The sequence below is a fragment of the Euprymna scolopes genome, chromosome 31 (genome assembly GCF_053919585.1).
Source record: "Euprymna scolopes isolate OS-2025 chromosome 31, ASM5391958v1, whole genome shotgun sequence".
Classification (NCBI taxonomy): Eukaryota; Metazoa; Mollusca; class Cephalopoda; order Sepiida; family Sepiolidae; genus Euprymna; species Euprymna scolopes.
The window spans coordinates 66,171,101-66,187,672 of record NC_136512.1 but is presented as its reverse complement, the minus strand read 5'-3'; the positions used below and the strand labels follow the sequence as shown (position 1 = coordinate 66,187,672).

Below are 16,572 nucleotides of genomic sequence, written 5' to 3'. Positions count from 1 at the left end.
AAGTATGTAAATACCTCATTGGAAATCTGTGGAGAAATGCACCTTGACAGATCGAACATCTGAGAACATGAACCACCACCGATAACATCAAATGGAAAGGTGGCAGTGTTCGATGACAAAGACATACAGGTGGACAGATACATAAAAGACAAGGCCATTAAACCAGACATTGTAACATGGAACAAGTCTGAAAGAATTGCACTCATTGGTGTCACTGTTCCAAATGTCTATGGCCTTAATAGAACTACACGCGAAAAATTAATAAAACATCAGCAGGACCTAAAATATGATTTAAAAACAACATGGTTTCTGAAAGAAATACTCATTATAATGGTTGTGATAGATGCAACTGGATTAATAAAAAAAAAAAATCTTAAGTAATACTTGGAAACAATCCGTGGAAGACCAAGCTGTAACGAAATACAGTTGGCAACCGTAAAGGGAACAACATTTATCCTTCCTTAAAAGAGCTATCAGAGATAAATCCAAATCATAATGAAAACAAGTGCTAGCTTAAGGAGGAGTTAGCTCCCTTGATATTTTAAAACTGAGTTAGCTCCATCGATCTTTTAAAACTGACTGAAGTAAAAAAAAAAAAAAAAAAAAAAAAAAATAGTGGAGGATATTTTGAAATTCTAGGTGTTTATCTTGAAAATCCATATTAAGAATTTGGCCTTTTGGATTTTTTTTTCTAATCATGGTGATTGTACTCTTGTTGACTCCAAACAAAGCATATTACCACCTGGATGTAAAGGGCTACTATTTGGGACCATGTCCACAGGAAACTCTGTAAGGAGATAATCGAGATGTCTGTTCACATTACATTTAAACTTCTGCATGTCAGTACAGTCAGGGAAGCAGGAAGTAGAGAGGGAATTCCAAAGTCTGACAGTCCAAGCTATTAGAGTAGAAAGCTTTTCGGCATCTAGGGATTTCTATAGTGAAGATGGGGGGGGGGGTTGCTGCTAGACGGGTTTGTTGGGAGTATGTACGTCGGGGGGGGGGGGGGAATTACGAGTGCAATGAAATAATTGTAAAACAGGCACAGGAATGCAACATTGCAATGATGGGACAGGAGTTTGAATGTGGTTGATAGTGTGGGCTCTATTAGATAAGAGACTCTTTTTTTTTGGACCCTGTCTAAGAGCGAGAGACTTGTGTTAAATACATTAGCCTAGATGTGGCAACAACACTCCACGTATGAATAGATGGCAGGCTGCTTATTTAGACTTGCATTTATAATGAAAATTTTAAGTAAAAAAAAAAATGCAGAAAAATCTTTATGGTGTATGTACCCATTATGGAACGAATAGGGCATATTCCAAAAATCACGTAATTCGATCAAGTAGCCTTTTATTTATTTTTTTTTTTTTACGGAAATCAAATATGCCATGCTTGATCTTAGAGAAACCAGTCACCACATTTGACAATTAAAAATTCATCATTGGTTACCTCCCCCATAATCTATCCAGAAGAAACTGCTCATAAATGGCTGCTAAAAATATTTAACTATTAAAAATTGTATAAATCAATTTTCTTAAAAAACAAAACAAAAATGTAACAAAAAACAAAAATGAAACAAAAACTACTTGATCCATTTATCATGACTTTTGGATTATAACATCTGCATGACGTGCCAAGTAGGTACACTATAAAGGTTTTTTTTTTAATTTTAGTTTTCCTAAATAAATACAAGTCTGCATAAGCATCGATGGTAGTTTTGTAGTGATGAATAGTATGGTTATTATAAAGAAATACCAAATGTTCATTCAAGAAAAAAATAAAATGCAACAAAATAGATAAAATGTATAACAAAAATACAAAATATTTCATTTTTGCATAAGTTTAATACTTGTGTTATAAAAACATGATTCTAACTAATTTCGAGAAGTCAAGAAAATTAGAATCAATTTCTCATGATTTCAGTTTTGCTGTACAAATTTTAAGGTTCTTGTCCGAAATTCCCCTATATTAAAACACAAATATAAAGAAAAATCTGTGTGTACGTATCTCTTATGAAACAAAAGTATCATATTCCAAAAATCATGTAAATTGATCAAGTAGTTTTATTTAATTTTAAAGCGACAAATTGAAATTCATAGGCAATTACGACATAAATCTAGCAAGTATGAATTATTATTGAGTTACCTTCCTTGTCTTTTGGTATTCTTTTTCGAAATGGCAGGCGCGACAGTCACTTCTTAGATGCGCATAAAATTTAATTTTCTTATTTAAAAATAAAACTATTTGATCAATGGACATGACTTTTGGAATACAATGTTTTCATTTTGTCAGATACATGCATTATAGAGATTTTCCTTGAGTTTCATGTTTTAATATGAGAGAATTCTGGACAAGAACTAAGTTTTTTTTTATTATAATTTTTTTTTTTTATTATTTAACGTCAGTTATACAATTTTCTTTCCTTTTTTTAAATAAAAAAATTTTTACTTAAAAAACATTTTTTGTGTGGACATGTCTGGGTTTTTTTTTTTCAATCTTAAACTAAAATAATTTTTCATTTAAAAATTTTTTTATTTTTAAACATAAAACGGTTTGTCACAATTGAAATTTGCATTTCAAGTAAAAACAATTTGATGTCTTACATGTCATGCTGAAATATTCTCACCAAAATTAGAAATAACTGATCACTTCATATTAAAAATAAATATCAGTCTTGTATTTTCTTAATCCACCATTGATAAGAGGAGAAGTACCGGAAGTTGCGATCATGCAGGGGAGATAAGTCAGTATTTCATTTAAACAAGTAAAAATGGTGATTGTTAAGATAGTATTGACAGATCGAATTTTTTTAAATATGCCATTTTAAACAAAAACAATGTTACGTACTTAACTGTCACGTCGAAAATAGTAATATATCCAAAAATTACGAAAATTTGAGTAGAAAGTTTTTTATAGTTAAAAATAATTTTTACGGAAAATTGGATAAAATTGCATTTTTATTTTATTTTCTTTTTGAAGTAGACTGTAAGAGAGGATACAACTCAAAACGAATATTTTAGATTACTTGTTCATGCATGTAATATTTGTTGTCTATAGTGATAGACGGTTGTTCTACACGAATTTTTGTAATTTTTGGACATATTACTATTTTCAACATGACAATTAAGTAGGTAATATTATTTTTGTTTAAAACGACATAAAAAAGAAATCAATCTGCTAACTATCTTAACATAAAAATGACATAATACAATAGAACTGCAATTCACAATAAAATTGAATTTTACTTGAAATTAATTTTTTTACTCTAATTTTTTTAATGAGGATAAATACTTCAGCATGACATGTAAGTACATCAAAAAATTTTTTACTTGAAATGCAATCTTTTTTTAATAGTGAAAAAAACAAAAAAACAATTTGTTTTATCGGTTAGTTTGCAATGGTAATATTTTCCTCCCCCTTTTTTTTTTATGTGCATTTTCCATTTGCATAACTGCACAAATGTGCATGACTTTCAATTAAGCAACATACTTTCCAAGGCTTGGCTCTTTAACTGCGATTGAGCAATGTCATGTAATGCTTGTTGAGTTTGTTCTAAAAGCAGTTCGCCTTTATGAACAACGCCTTCTAATTTGTGAGCAGAATCTTGATTCTCAACTTCTAACCGCCTCAAACTGGCCAACTGAAAAAGAAAATAAAATTGTCTTAAATCAAACTTGCGTCGAGAAAAAAAAAATCCTGAAACTAAGACCACCTAAATTCTTTTATTTTAACAAATAATCTGAAAAAAACAATTAAATTTGCATTAGTGTACAAAAAAAAAAAAAAGTCTGAAATTCTGAATCCCAATTCAATAGAATATTTATAATATAAAATAAACATCTAAAATGTTTTATTTTAGCAAAAAATTTTCAGAAAAAAAACAAAAAACAAATAACTGTTTAATTCTCAAACCATTACGTAAACATTAATCAGAAAGGACCTTTCCTTGATATACACAGGCATGACTTCCAATAAACAAAAAATCAAAATCAAAATAAGTTCATTGAATTTAACCAATACACACACACATATATATATATATATATATATATATATATATATATTTATCTATATTTGCATTTTATATATTCTGGCCCTTCTCTTCTGATGAGAAGCATTTAGCTTCAATACACCATGGCCTAAAGAGGTTTCTTTTTTTTTTTTCCTCCTTAATTTTCCACTTTTGTTCTGATGATATAATAAAGTTATATATAACTTATTTCTCATCTTTCATTTAAGAAGCATAGAGATCTTCAACATTTTGAATCTATTGCAATACACAGTGACTCTTTCTTCCCTCAAAGGAATGTCATCCATGAAATCGTTAATGAACTTCATAATTCTTTCTATCATCCAACCATATCTGGTATGAATAATATTTAGTTTATGCTTGACTAGTTCAACAGTTTTTATTTCATTGCTGTTCGATGATATACAGGGATACTTTGGTGATCGTTTCATCAGTAGAAGATGTAATTCTACATGGACTTCACACTCACTGTACCTTAACCTATCAGATTTTTATCTAGGAGTTTTCTCAAAGAGAATGTCTATCAAAACAATCCCCAAACTATTATCAAGTCATATCAAAATTATCCCGAAAAATCCATTCTGGCAAAAATTTACTTTCATCATCACTAATGTTTGTGTAAAATTTTTTAAAAAATCCAAGGAGTGGTTATTGAGAAAAGTGCGAACAAACAAATGGAAAAACAAGAGTGAATTACTAGATCCAATCTTTCCTTTGTTGGAGGACCAAAAATAGCAATCAATGATATTTAAACAGACTGACTTTACTTTATATATTAGATGAGGACAAAAATTCATGAGAGTCGTCTTCTACATTACCTGTAATTCCATGTATGATTCTTCACTAGGTAGAGAGTCGATGACAACATCTATATCTTTGGCAGTTCTTGCAATCAGCTTGGAGAAGAGAACAGCATAATCTAGAAATATAAAAAATACATTTAATTAATGATTAGCAGGGGCAGGGCGGGGGAGGGCACCTGGTTTGTTTAGGCATAAAATAAGCTTAAATATATGTTAATTTGTCCATATTTCATATAAATTATTATAGAGTCGTGATTTCAAAAGTAAAAAAGAAAAAAAAAGAGAGAAAGTATTTTGGTGCCATCAGCTAGAATCGAAACTGAAACTAGCATTCAAAGCTACAATGTTACCACTATACTCACGTGACACGCATATGAACTGATTAAAAATTAAAAATAAACTAAGATGAATGAACAAAATGTATAATGGTTTTTTTCAATTTTAAGCCATTAAAAACTATTTTAACCAGCTAAAGACCCAGAAAAGAGTGGTCTGTAAAAAATCCAATCATTTGAGGCCCCTAGCACCGTTCTGTGACTTAGTTTCAGAGGAGATAGAGTTTGAAAATATGGAGACAGACTAGCAGAGGTGTAGTGATAGTGGAGGTGTGTGAAAATAGTGTTAAAAATGGAATTTTCCATATAAGTTAAATTAAGCAAAATATGGAAATTTCCATTAGAAGTTAAAAATAGATGTAGAGCTACGTATCAGGATAGGATGTCATAGATAGAAAGTTCCAAATGGTATGCAGTGAAGAAAAATCTTTCTCTTTGGCCTGTCAGTTGATTGTGCTCAGATGATGAAGCTAAAGGTTAATGAGATCGATGGATTGTCAGCTGAATGGAAAGAATATGAGAATGTTGAAAATGAACATAGAGTGAAATAAACAAAGTTTTATTTTTGAGGACGGATTACACAAAGCTATTTTCATTCGCCTCTATGGAGAGTGGGCAAAAAGAAACTCAGGTAATGTCTATATCAAGGGTCGGCAACCTATAGCCCGCAGGCTGGATCCAACCTGCGAAGGCATTTTGACCAACTCACGAGCCTGATTATCAATGACTATTTTTAACGAGAAACGAGGCTTTCGAATTAATAAAAAAGCCTGTTCTTATGTTCCTCTGATCCACCCAGCAGAATTCTTATCAAGGTGGCATTCACCCGGAGCGATTAAAAATTTGAATACTATCGATATGTACTGGTGTTATATGTAATTCACACACTAAGAGACATTTCTAGACGGTTACGGCTTGATAAATGTGCCCGTAAACAAGACAATTAAAAAAAAAAAAAATTAAAGTTAGAGAACACACCCAACTAGATAAGAACAGACCATTCCTCTGATTTTATAATATAATATGACTGCAAAAACCTAACCAAAACCGAATCATCTCCATTTATGTAAAATATAAAATAAACATGAAACACAAACTTTGAATTGAGAGCAATTTCAATGACCAATCAGCAACGGACATTAGGCAAGGACAGCTTCAAAGGGACAATGTTGTCTCAGTCAGATTTCTATTTTATGTCTCATGAATGCATGAATGTTACTGTGTATGTACGTAAGTGTATATGCTTGCAACTACTCGTATGCGTATATATATGTGTGTATGCATTTCGTTTTTCTTTGTGTGTGTGTGGTTTATTTGTGTTTCAATAATACTTTCAAACATACACATCATAATTTCATCCATTTCAATCCGGTTGATTATTTTGACATTCCCTGAGGAAAACTAATGTTTGTTATTAATAGGTGCTTTTTTTTTTTTTTTTTAAATCTTAGATTTTCTTTTGTTTTTCTGATTGCTCAATGTTTATTTTAATTATGGTTTTAAGCACTTAGGCTTATAGAAGTTTTTATATGTAATTTTCATTATTTTTTCATTAATGATTCGTCTGGCCTGCGACCCATGATTATAACAATTCAACCTGCGGGCAGGGTCGAATGAGTTGCCAATCCCTAGTCTATGTGATACTATGGATCCTTCTACCCCTACTCTTGCCTACTAAGAGCCATGGCCCCAAAAAATGTGGAGGAAATGATTTACAAAAAGGAAAACCAATTGTCAGAGTGTTTGATAATTTCCATGTAATCAGCTGAGAGTGGCTGAGAGGGCGAGTCATCTAAGTAACTTTGAGGCAAAGACCAGATGTTTAGGATTTCCAGTTGAAACTAGATATTAGTGTTGGGACGATTAATCAGAAAAATCAGAACTTTTTAGGGTATCAGAATTTTGTGCCTATTTTCCAATGCACAAAAACGCTTCCTTTGTCTTAGTTTTATTTGATTTTGTTTAAACCAAAATCTTCTGGTAGCAATAATGAATTTTTTTTTTTTTTTTTTTTTTTTACAAAGGAGTGCCCATTTATCAAGGCCCGGAAGCCACTCGAAAATAAGGGTTAATAAGTGATCAATGGGACACAGATGTAATTGTTAGTAGTGGAAATTTGGTAAATTGGATTACTTAAGGGAAACAGCTCATCAAGAACTTGTTTACATTGGACTTGAAGACGACCATAAACCAGAAAGCAGACAAATGAAAGAAAGTTCCACGGGTTTGCAGTTCTAATGAAAAAGCTTTGTTTATGGAATCTACGTTTAGATTTAGGCACGGATAAAAAGTGGGGGAAATTATGGATAGTGTTTTCAGCTAAACGAGTGTTTCTCGTGAATGTTTGGCGAGGGGAGACCATAGATTGGATTTCAGATGAGCACTTGCCATTAAAATAATGATAAAGCAGAGGCAGGTTTGCAACGTCTCTTCTGTAGGAAAGAGGTTGCAGGGAAGAAAAAAAGGGTATTCCCCACTAGGCTACGAAGTGTATTTTGAACTCTGTCAAGGCAGGATAAGTACTTTCTAGCAGCTCCTGCCCAGATGTGGCAACAGTACTCCATCCTTGGATGTACCTGGCTCTTATATAGGTAGAGAATTGCATCAGGAGGAGTGAGATATCTACTGGATTGATAGAAGGATTCCACCATTTTCCCAGAGATCTTGGCAACAGACTTGATGCACATATTCCATTTCATATCAAGAATAATGGTCAAGCCCAGGAGCTTGTCAAAACCTGGAGTCTCTTCAAAATGAGAGCCATTCATTTCAGTTGATGCCAGATGGGGATCAGAGCGTTGATGATGTAAAGATAGAAGCTTGGTTTTAGATGCATTAGAATTAACCAGCCGCCTCTTTCCCCATTGTATCACATGCTCAAGATCAGGAGAGAGAAATCAGAGAGAACTTGGTCATTTACAATCTTTGATGTACTGCCATAGATGGTAGTGTTGTCAGCATAAATATCTATGAATGATCTAAGGATATGATTTGGAAGATCATTGATGTAGATTAGGAAGAGAGTTGGGCCCAGAATGGAACCCTGAGGGACTCCATCATTAATACTATGAGCTTCTGATTTCTGCCCATCAACCACTACTCTTATGAACCTATCAAAGAGAAATGATTTAATAATTAAAACATTTCCAGCTATACTGTAACTGGAGATCTTGTGTAGACTTTTATGCCATACTCTATCAAAGGTCTTTGATATGTCAACAGCAACTGCCCATGAAAGGAAACCTCCGTCAAGAGATTCGCTAATCCTATGAAATATAACCGTAAGCACATCTGCTGTAGATCTAGCAGAACGGAAACCATATTGTATGTCACTAAGAACTTTATTTTTGCTTATTTTGTTTATTTATTGATTTAAACTGCCAGTAAAACAAAAATGTATAGATCACACACAAGAGTGTGTTTTTACTTTTGAGAAAATATCTGTACAATTCAGATGTTTTTTTTTTTACAGTAATCGAGACAAAATGACTATTTTATGGTTAAAATTTAGAGATTTATAAAGAATTGGAATCAGAAAGTTAGTATAGAATCAGTAATTGTATCGGAATTGCGGAAAAATATTGAAATCATCCGTTCACCACTTGATATACTTAGCAGTCAGAGTTCAGAGCAGATGGAGTAAACCAGCAGATCAGGCTGAGCAAATGATGGGATGAGATGATTGACCAAATAACAATGACGCCTTCGACAGACAAATTATCTCTGCTGGCTTGTAGCTGATACACTGGAACTTGACTAAGATGTGGATGGTAGCGTTTGGGTTTTTTTTTTTTTTTGCGATGGTGTCACATACACCCCCCCCCCAAAAAAAAAGGGAGGGGGCTCCTTCAGTCTTTGACAGGGGTGCCTGCATGTGAAATTTTTTGTGGCAGGAGGTGCGCAATCTCCAACCACACTTCTCCTGAGTCGACATTGTTAAATACCAGTGGCAAGTGAAGCGTATGTACAGGACGACTGGAAACAAATGCCGAGATAAGCAGAGAGCACATACAGTGCCTAGAATTCTCAAATGGTCACCCATCTGCTACTAACCAGGCTCAACGTTGCTTAACTTTGGTGATCTGATGAGAACCGGTGTGTTAACACGATTATGCTGTATGTTCACACCCAGTGCACAGCTGACTTGTATACAATGCGGCAAAGTTTGTGTTATTTTAAGTCTGCATTACTTTTGATTTTGCATACTTTATAAAACAGTGTTTGTGCTCTCGGCAATCGCCACGACAATAGATGACATGGCCAGAATGAGAGATAAAGATAATCAGAAAACCATGGCACACAAACGTTACAGTAAACAGTTGTCAGGGACCGGTACATAGTTCTACAGTAAAAGACTAAAGCAGCAAAGAGGATGACACCATCGAGTAATGATGTTGATGTTTTTACTTTTATTTCATAATATTATTTCAGCTACAAGGAGAAAGATGCAGAAATTCGGCTGCTACATCATCATCATCTTTAGAACTAGAGATCACTATACAATGAACCAACTACTAATGTCAAAGATGAACAGCTGTTTTTGTCAAAAAAGAAAATGATAAACAATCTGTGGGGAATCGAAAAGAAACCCTAACTATACTACAGAGCTATTTTGTTTTGCCCAGGTAAAAAATAACAGGAATGAATTTAAAAAAAAAAAAATTTTTTTTGTTAACAATATTAAAAACTAGCGGGGGTACCCGGCGTTGCCCGAGTGTTTGTTTCCGGGACGGGGGGGGGGGAGTTTTAAAAAATGTTATGGTAGGTAAGTAGGAAGGATCAAACCCGGAGTCATGAGTAAAAGTAGGAAAATAAAGTGTGAAAAAAAAAAAAAAAAAAAACAAAAAACATCTGCAACGTTAACAGTTTGGCCACCAAGAAAAGTCCATTTGAGTTGTTTAGGAAAAAAAAAAAAAAAAAAACGACTACGGTAGGTCGGCGCGAACGTGAAAATATAATGTGAATTGTCCAGCACGCTAACCACTATGCCACAGAGCACTGCAGCTTAGTTTAGTGATTTTAAATAACTTCACATGAAAGAACTACGAAGCCAAACCGGTGTTCTCTTCTCAACTGTTCCTTGTGAACGATCCCCAAACGGTGTTAAGTGGTGGCAGGGGGAGGAGGAATTTATAAGAGAGAAAACATTTTACCACTTCCATTGATCTTAACCGATTTTGGCCATGACTTCTCAGCAGAAAAAGTATAGAAATCTAAGATTATCGAGGAATTTGAGAAATAATAAGCCTATAACACACCTCAGATATTGTTCTGCCGTTTGTGCATATTATATTTGCATGAAATATCTTGATTTTTAATCCTATTAAGGTCAAAATCAGACGGGGAAAAAATGAGTTCATTTTATTTATATAGAGATAACACAATCAACAAGTACTAAACTCTTTTAAAATACATGTAAAACAGGTATAGGGATGCAAGGTTAGGGTGATGGAACAAAGGTGGCTACAGGACCGTTTTTTTGCTGTCATGTAGCTTCCTCAGACTTTTACAGAAATGTTGGCTTATGGTGGAATGAAAGAGTGAATGATGTCAGGGGAGGGGTGTGAGGAAAGTGGAAAAAGAAGGGAACAAGGGGGAAAGGTGGGAGAGGGATGCTTGGTATGTAGTTAATGTTTTAGTTTTGGAGTTTAAGGACATTAGGTGGTTGTGGGGAGGATCTGGGAAGTTCATCTCTGGTGTGGCTGAGGGCATAGGGATACATGGAGGGGGGAGGGAGATATGTGGGGGTAAGAGGAGGGGTGTTACTTTAAAATTCAAGTCCTAATGTTTAGGTTGTTGGAGTCTTGTTGGTGAGAGGATTTCTTGATAAGTATGTCTTGACCTGTTGGGTGTTCGCTTAGGTTGGGAGGCGAGGGGGGGCTATGATTCGGTTTATCTATTTGATCTTTATTTGTTGTTAAGTGCTTGGAGAGGGTTAACCTGCGGCTATATATATATAACAAACTATGATTATTTTTTCATAGACAGTCATCTTATGAACTATCATCGGCCACAGTCTGCATAATTTTTCTTATATTATAGCCAGACAAACATAGATAAATGTATTATTTTTTAATTCATTATAGAAAAACTAACAATGAAAAACAAAATAACCAACACAATCTATGAACACTATTTTCTTTTTTTTTTTTTCCTTTTTATAACAGACTGCACTAATGGAATTCAAACATATATTAAAAAAAAACAAAAAAAAACGGATTAATTTTTTAAAGTATGTATGTAGTGCCATTTTACAAAAAATTCTATCAATTTGGATCATTCAGACTACTGCTCTCATCTTGAGTGTTATTTTCACAATGTTTCAATCAATATAATCTCTAACCTTCTTCAGGCGTATCTTGTCGAAGAATCTGCACAGAATTTCAAACGGAACCTTTTATTTAATCCACAGAAATAACATGCTCTCGTTCTGTCAGGTATGACTGCGCAGAAGTAATTTGAAATTGTATTCTTAATATTGCCTTCAACCTCCAGTAAAGTGTCACTATTAAATGAATTATACTTAGTACTTTATCTGTTAGGCCATGGTTCCTTGAATTCAGAAACCTGATACATCAAATTATAGTTTAATAAATTATAATCAAATTGTATTTTATACTAGCAGTTCAGCCCGGCTTTGCTCAGGCCCTTTGTACTGTTCATAACTTGCTCTATGTGTGACTACTCTTTCATGTAAAATTTCAAATGTTTAGACCAAAAATTATTTGAGTAATTTGGTAGAGACCGCAAAGGTAATATTTTTTTTAACTTTAACCCCCATTTTGACTCCATAACATTTATTGCTCTGGTTTCAAATCAAAATAAAATGTTTGACTCATATCCAAGTAACCTACATCTAAAATTTCAAGTGTTTAGACCCAAAATTGTCAGAGGAGTTTGGTAGAATCTGCAAAGGTAAACTCTTTTAACTTTGACTTTTTACCAGCCAAATTTTCACCCCAAAAATGCTTGCTACATGTCTGAATAACCGTTATGTAAAATTTCAAATGTTTAGACCCAGAATTGGCTGAGTAGTTTGCTAGAGAACGCAAAGGTCAAATCTTTTGAACTTTAACCCCTTGGCAGCTCAAATTTTCAACCCAAACCGATTAAAAAGCTTACCCTATCTCTGAATATCCTTTATGTAAAATTTCAAATGTTTAGACCAGAAATTGGCTAATTTGGTAGAGACAGCAGAGGTCAATTTTTTTAACTTTGACCCCATAACATTTATTTTTTTGGGCTCAAATCAAATTAAATGTTTGATCCAACCTTTGATGTAAGCTACATTTAAAATTTCAAGTTTAGACCCAAAATTGATGGAGGAGTTTGGTAGAGTTCTCAAAGGTCAAATTGTTGAACTTTGACCCCTTGACAGCCAAATTTCTAGCCGAAAACTGATTAAAAAGATTTTCCCAAATCTCAATACTCCTTATGTCAAATCACGAGTCTCTAGACCGAAAATTGACAGAGTAATTTGGTAGGGAAATGTACACACAGACATTTTCACTTTTATAGATATATAGATTTTAATCAATGATGTTTAAAGTCCTAATCATTGAACTAAATTTCATGTGTACTTGTATCAGCGATTTTAGAATTCTTTTTTTTTATATATTTATATAATTGAATTTTGCCTTTGAATTATTCAACTAATATTATAATCTTTGAACTCGACTTTTTTAAATATATACATAGTCAACCTATTTTTCATATACATCTATTGTTCTGCTTGTTTTTTTGGGGTTTTTTTCTTGCTTGCCTCTTAATCCCCACCAGCCTTCTCCTTCTTGTTTTGTTTTTTCAGATATGATAGAACGGCACCACAGACACCGATTCTGGGTTGTTGTTTCCCAGATGTGAATGCCAAATCCAGTGTTTTTCAGGTTTTGAGTTGGTCTTTGTATTGTTGTAGAGGGCGAACAATGGGTCTTTTTCCTGCAGCTCATCCATTCTGAGGACGTGCCCCAACCCATAGAGACTTTCATGATGGTGGCCTCAAAACATAAAATAAATTAGCAGGCCACTCGACATTGCCCGGTCGTAAAATATGTTTAAATATAATATTTTGATTAATGCTGACTTTGTATTTATTATTATATTGGATCCAATGTACAGTAATGATTAAAAAAAAAAAAAAAAAAAAAAAAAGATTTGTGCGCCACCATCGAGAATAGAAACCAAAACGTTTAACTTAGGATTTACTTTTTCCTTTGACGTTAATGCCTGAGCTATGAAGAAATTTTGCTACAAGGCTAAAATTTAAAATATGAACCAATAGCTAATATGTTGCGCATGCGTATTTGTAATGTTGTTATTCGATCTTCACCTGGTAAATTCCATTTTTTTTAAATTTTCACACCGATTTTCCCTGGCTAAAACCCAAACAAAGTTTCACAAGGATTCGAATACCCTATATATTAAGTTTCATATCCGTAGACCAAAAACTGACAGAGAAGTTTGATAGGTAAATTTTTTAAAACAAATATATATATGCATACATAAATATATATAGAAAGAGATTTGTGTTTACTATAACCTTTTTGCGCAAATATTATGCAAGTATAAATCATGTAGAATATCTGCATAAATATAATTAACTAAAGATGATCATCTCATAAGACCAAAAAAGCAATGTGGCGGCCTCGATTGTCGTACATTTGATCTAATAAAAAATGTTGAAAAAATAAAAATTAAAATTTTTTCAGGTTTTATTTGGGCCTTAGGGTTTAATGTGTTTTTTATATAAAAATTAATAATAATTATATAAAAATTAATAATTAATAAAATTAGGTTTTTATAATTTATTAGTCAACACATTTGGCTAATCTGGCTTTTCACTGGTGATTAGTGATGGTTTGAGGTAGGTACTGTTTGAATTAAAAAAAAAAAACAATTAAGGGCATGTGTAAATCAGTATGAATTAATAAAAGTATGAAAAAACCTGTCTTTGTTTTATCCTTACTTTCATGGCAAGTGCTCGTCTGAGCTCCTATTTCTGGTCTCCCCTCACCAATCTTTCACGATAAACACCCGTCTAGCTGAAACCACTGTCAAAAATTTTCCCCACTCTTTATCTGTGCCAAAACCAAAATGTACATTCCATGAACAAAGCTTCTTTCTTAGAAGTGCACGCTTGTGGAACTCTCTTCCGTTTGCCTGTTTCCCACCTGACTACAACTTAGATGTCTTCAAGTCCAACATAAACAAATTCCTGATGAACCGGCCCCTTAAGTAAGACACTTAATCAAATCTCCAAGACTAATGATTACTACCATAATATCCCACTGATTACTGTACACACAATAACTCTTCTCCCCAAATGGCTTCCGGGCCTTGATAAATGGTGACTACCTTGTAAAAAAAGAAAAACTAATAGGGAATTAAAATGAATGTTTAAAAGAATATGCAACTTAGCTAGATCCTTTGTAGATAAATGCAATATATAACAATGTTGTATTTTCTTCTATAATATAAATTTCACTTGTCTATTTAAATGTATGTATGTTTGTATGTCTGCGTAAAACTTTTGACAGAGGCAACGGATTTTCACAAGATCAGTATCGTTTTGAAGCTCAACCCTTCGGATGACAAATATCGAGAATTTGGCTAAAAACATTAATTCCCTCACCCTCAACTGGGCATTTTTCTGCAGGGAAGGGTCACTTTTTTCGCCAATATTTTTGAAAGTGATCCTCTCTTTTCGATTGATTAGCTTTAATTTTTATTTAATTCAATATCTTAGAATTTTACTTTACTAATTATCTTTTAAATAGACCCAGAAAACTAATATTTATCTCTAAAAGGATTTTTACAATGAATTTATTTAACTTCAAAATTTAGCTGAATTGGTTAGTTCGCTGTGAAAACATTTTTCATAACTTTTTTTTCACGTGTACAAATATTTTTTTTCTTTGGGAAATTAAGTTTTGTTCTTAATCTTTCAAATACAATCAAAAAGTATTCGGAAACCTACAAAAAAATTATGATAAATCGGCTTTCAAAACTACGTCCCCCTATCCTTATTCGTTTATTTTTGCCCATACCTGCCTAAAGAAAACAATACTACAGCTTTATTTTAAAACTTTTATTGAAAAAATCAATTCAGGCAACTTGATTATGTAGTAGAGCTGACATTTATTCAATGTAGCCACCTTCAGCCTCAATTACTGCCTCGATATGAGTCCGGAACTGGGAACATGCCTTTTTCACAAGCACTGACGGGAGCAGCAAATACTCAGTGGATGGCGATGATCAGGCTGGCTTTGGTCATGTTGGTGATATTCTCAACGTAGTATGACCAAATGAAGTAGTCAGCGGGTTCAGGTCGGGGAGTAAAGGGGTGGGGTGGGGTGAGAGAAGGGTACAAAGTCATAGCACTCCTTCTGAAGCCAAGCCTGAGTTTCTTTGGATTTGTGGGCTGGCGCCGAGTCCTGTTGCTACAACCAGGGTCTGCCAGCGGCCACTTGATTGCGCCAGGGGATCACCATACTCTTAAGCACATTCAGGTATACTTTGGTGTTGATTTTCAAGCACACTTTGAAGATGTGAGGTGGCATGATGTGGCCCTCACTTAAAATCATACAAAAGACCATAACCGTGGCCGGAAACTTTGTTGAGCGTTGAATTGTTCAGATTTGCATTTTGAGTGTGCTGGCAATGGTCCTGTTGTCATAACGTAAACAAGTTTTTGATGAGCCGTTCCATATAAGGTAACAAATTTACCGAATTTCCATTATTAACAATTACTTTATTGTCCAATTCTCTACTGTACACTTTTTAACCCTTATCCTCGAGTGGCCTCTTGCCCTTGATAAGTGGTGATGCCTTTGTAAAAAAGAAAAAAAAAAAAAACTGATCAGTAGAGAGCATGAGTTGTACAGCATTGCATCTCTGATATCGCTCGTTAAACATTGTGTCACTTTCAGATATTATAGAAGGCTCCTATCACTCTTGGGATTTGTACACAACTGACCAACTAGTAGATGATCTTAAAAAAAAAAATCATATCGTCTTTTCTAGGGCGACAATTTTATTGTTCCACCGTGTACGACAAGATTCGACTAAAAACTGAATTCATGCGTGGCATACAAAAGGTCGGTGACCTCTGCACTAGAATAATAACTCTTGTATCGACCTTCACAATTATAGATAAAAACACACAACTCTTTAATTGTGTGTTAATAATTCAATATGGCAGCAGCTGTTTTCGCTTACTGTGAAAAGAAAACTTATTGGAATTTGCATTCATGTAGATTTTATATAATTAAAAAATATATGTTTTTTTCAAATGTGACAATTTTACGCTTTAGCTGAACTAGCAGTTTAGTTTTATCTATTTTTATGGTACTTGTACAGTTTAATCAAGACCTTAAAAACATGAAAATATCAAAAGAAAAGT

At 33.6% G+C, this 16,572-nt stretch overlaps 1 protein-coding gene across 2 annotated transcripts in view; it reads right to left on the bottom strand.

Moving 5' to 3' along the window:
* Window positions 1-1,827: 1,827 nt before the first annotated feature.
* LOC145255777 (mediator of RNA polymerase II transcription subunit 21-like) overlaps window positions 1,828-16,572 on the bottom strand; it is a 57,640-nt gene continuing 42,895 nt past the window's right edge. The window contains exons 3-4 of one of the 2 annotated variants that reach the window (XM_080114440.1): window positions 4,852-4,952; window positions 1,828-3,643 (exon numbers count right to left, since the gene is read on the bottom strand). In XM_080114440.1, coding sequence (XP_079970566.1) covers window positions 3,476-3,643; window positions 4,852-4,952 — 269 coding nt within the window. In that variant the 3' untranslated portion in view covers window positions 1,828-3,475. The remainder of the gene's footprint in view (window positions 3,644-4,851; window positions 4,953-16,572) is intronic. The other variant, XM_080114439.1, reaches the window with a different exon arrangement.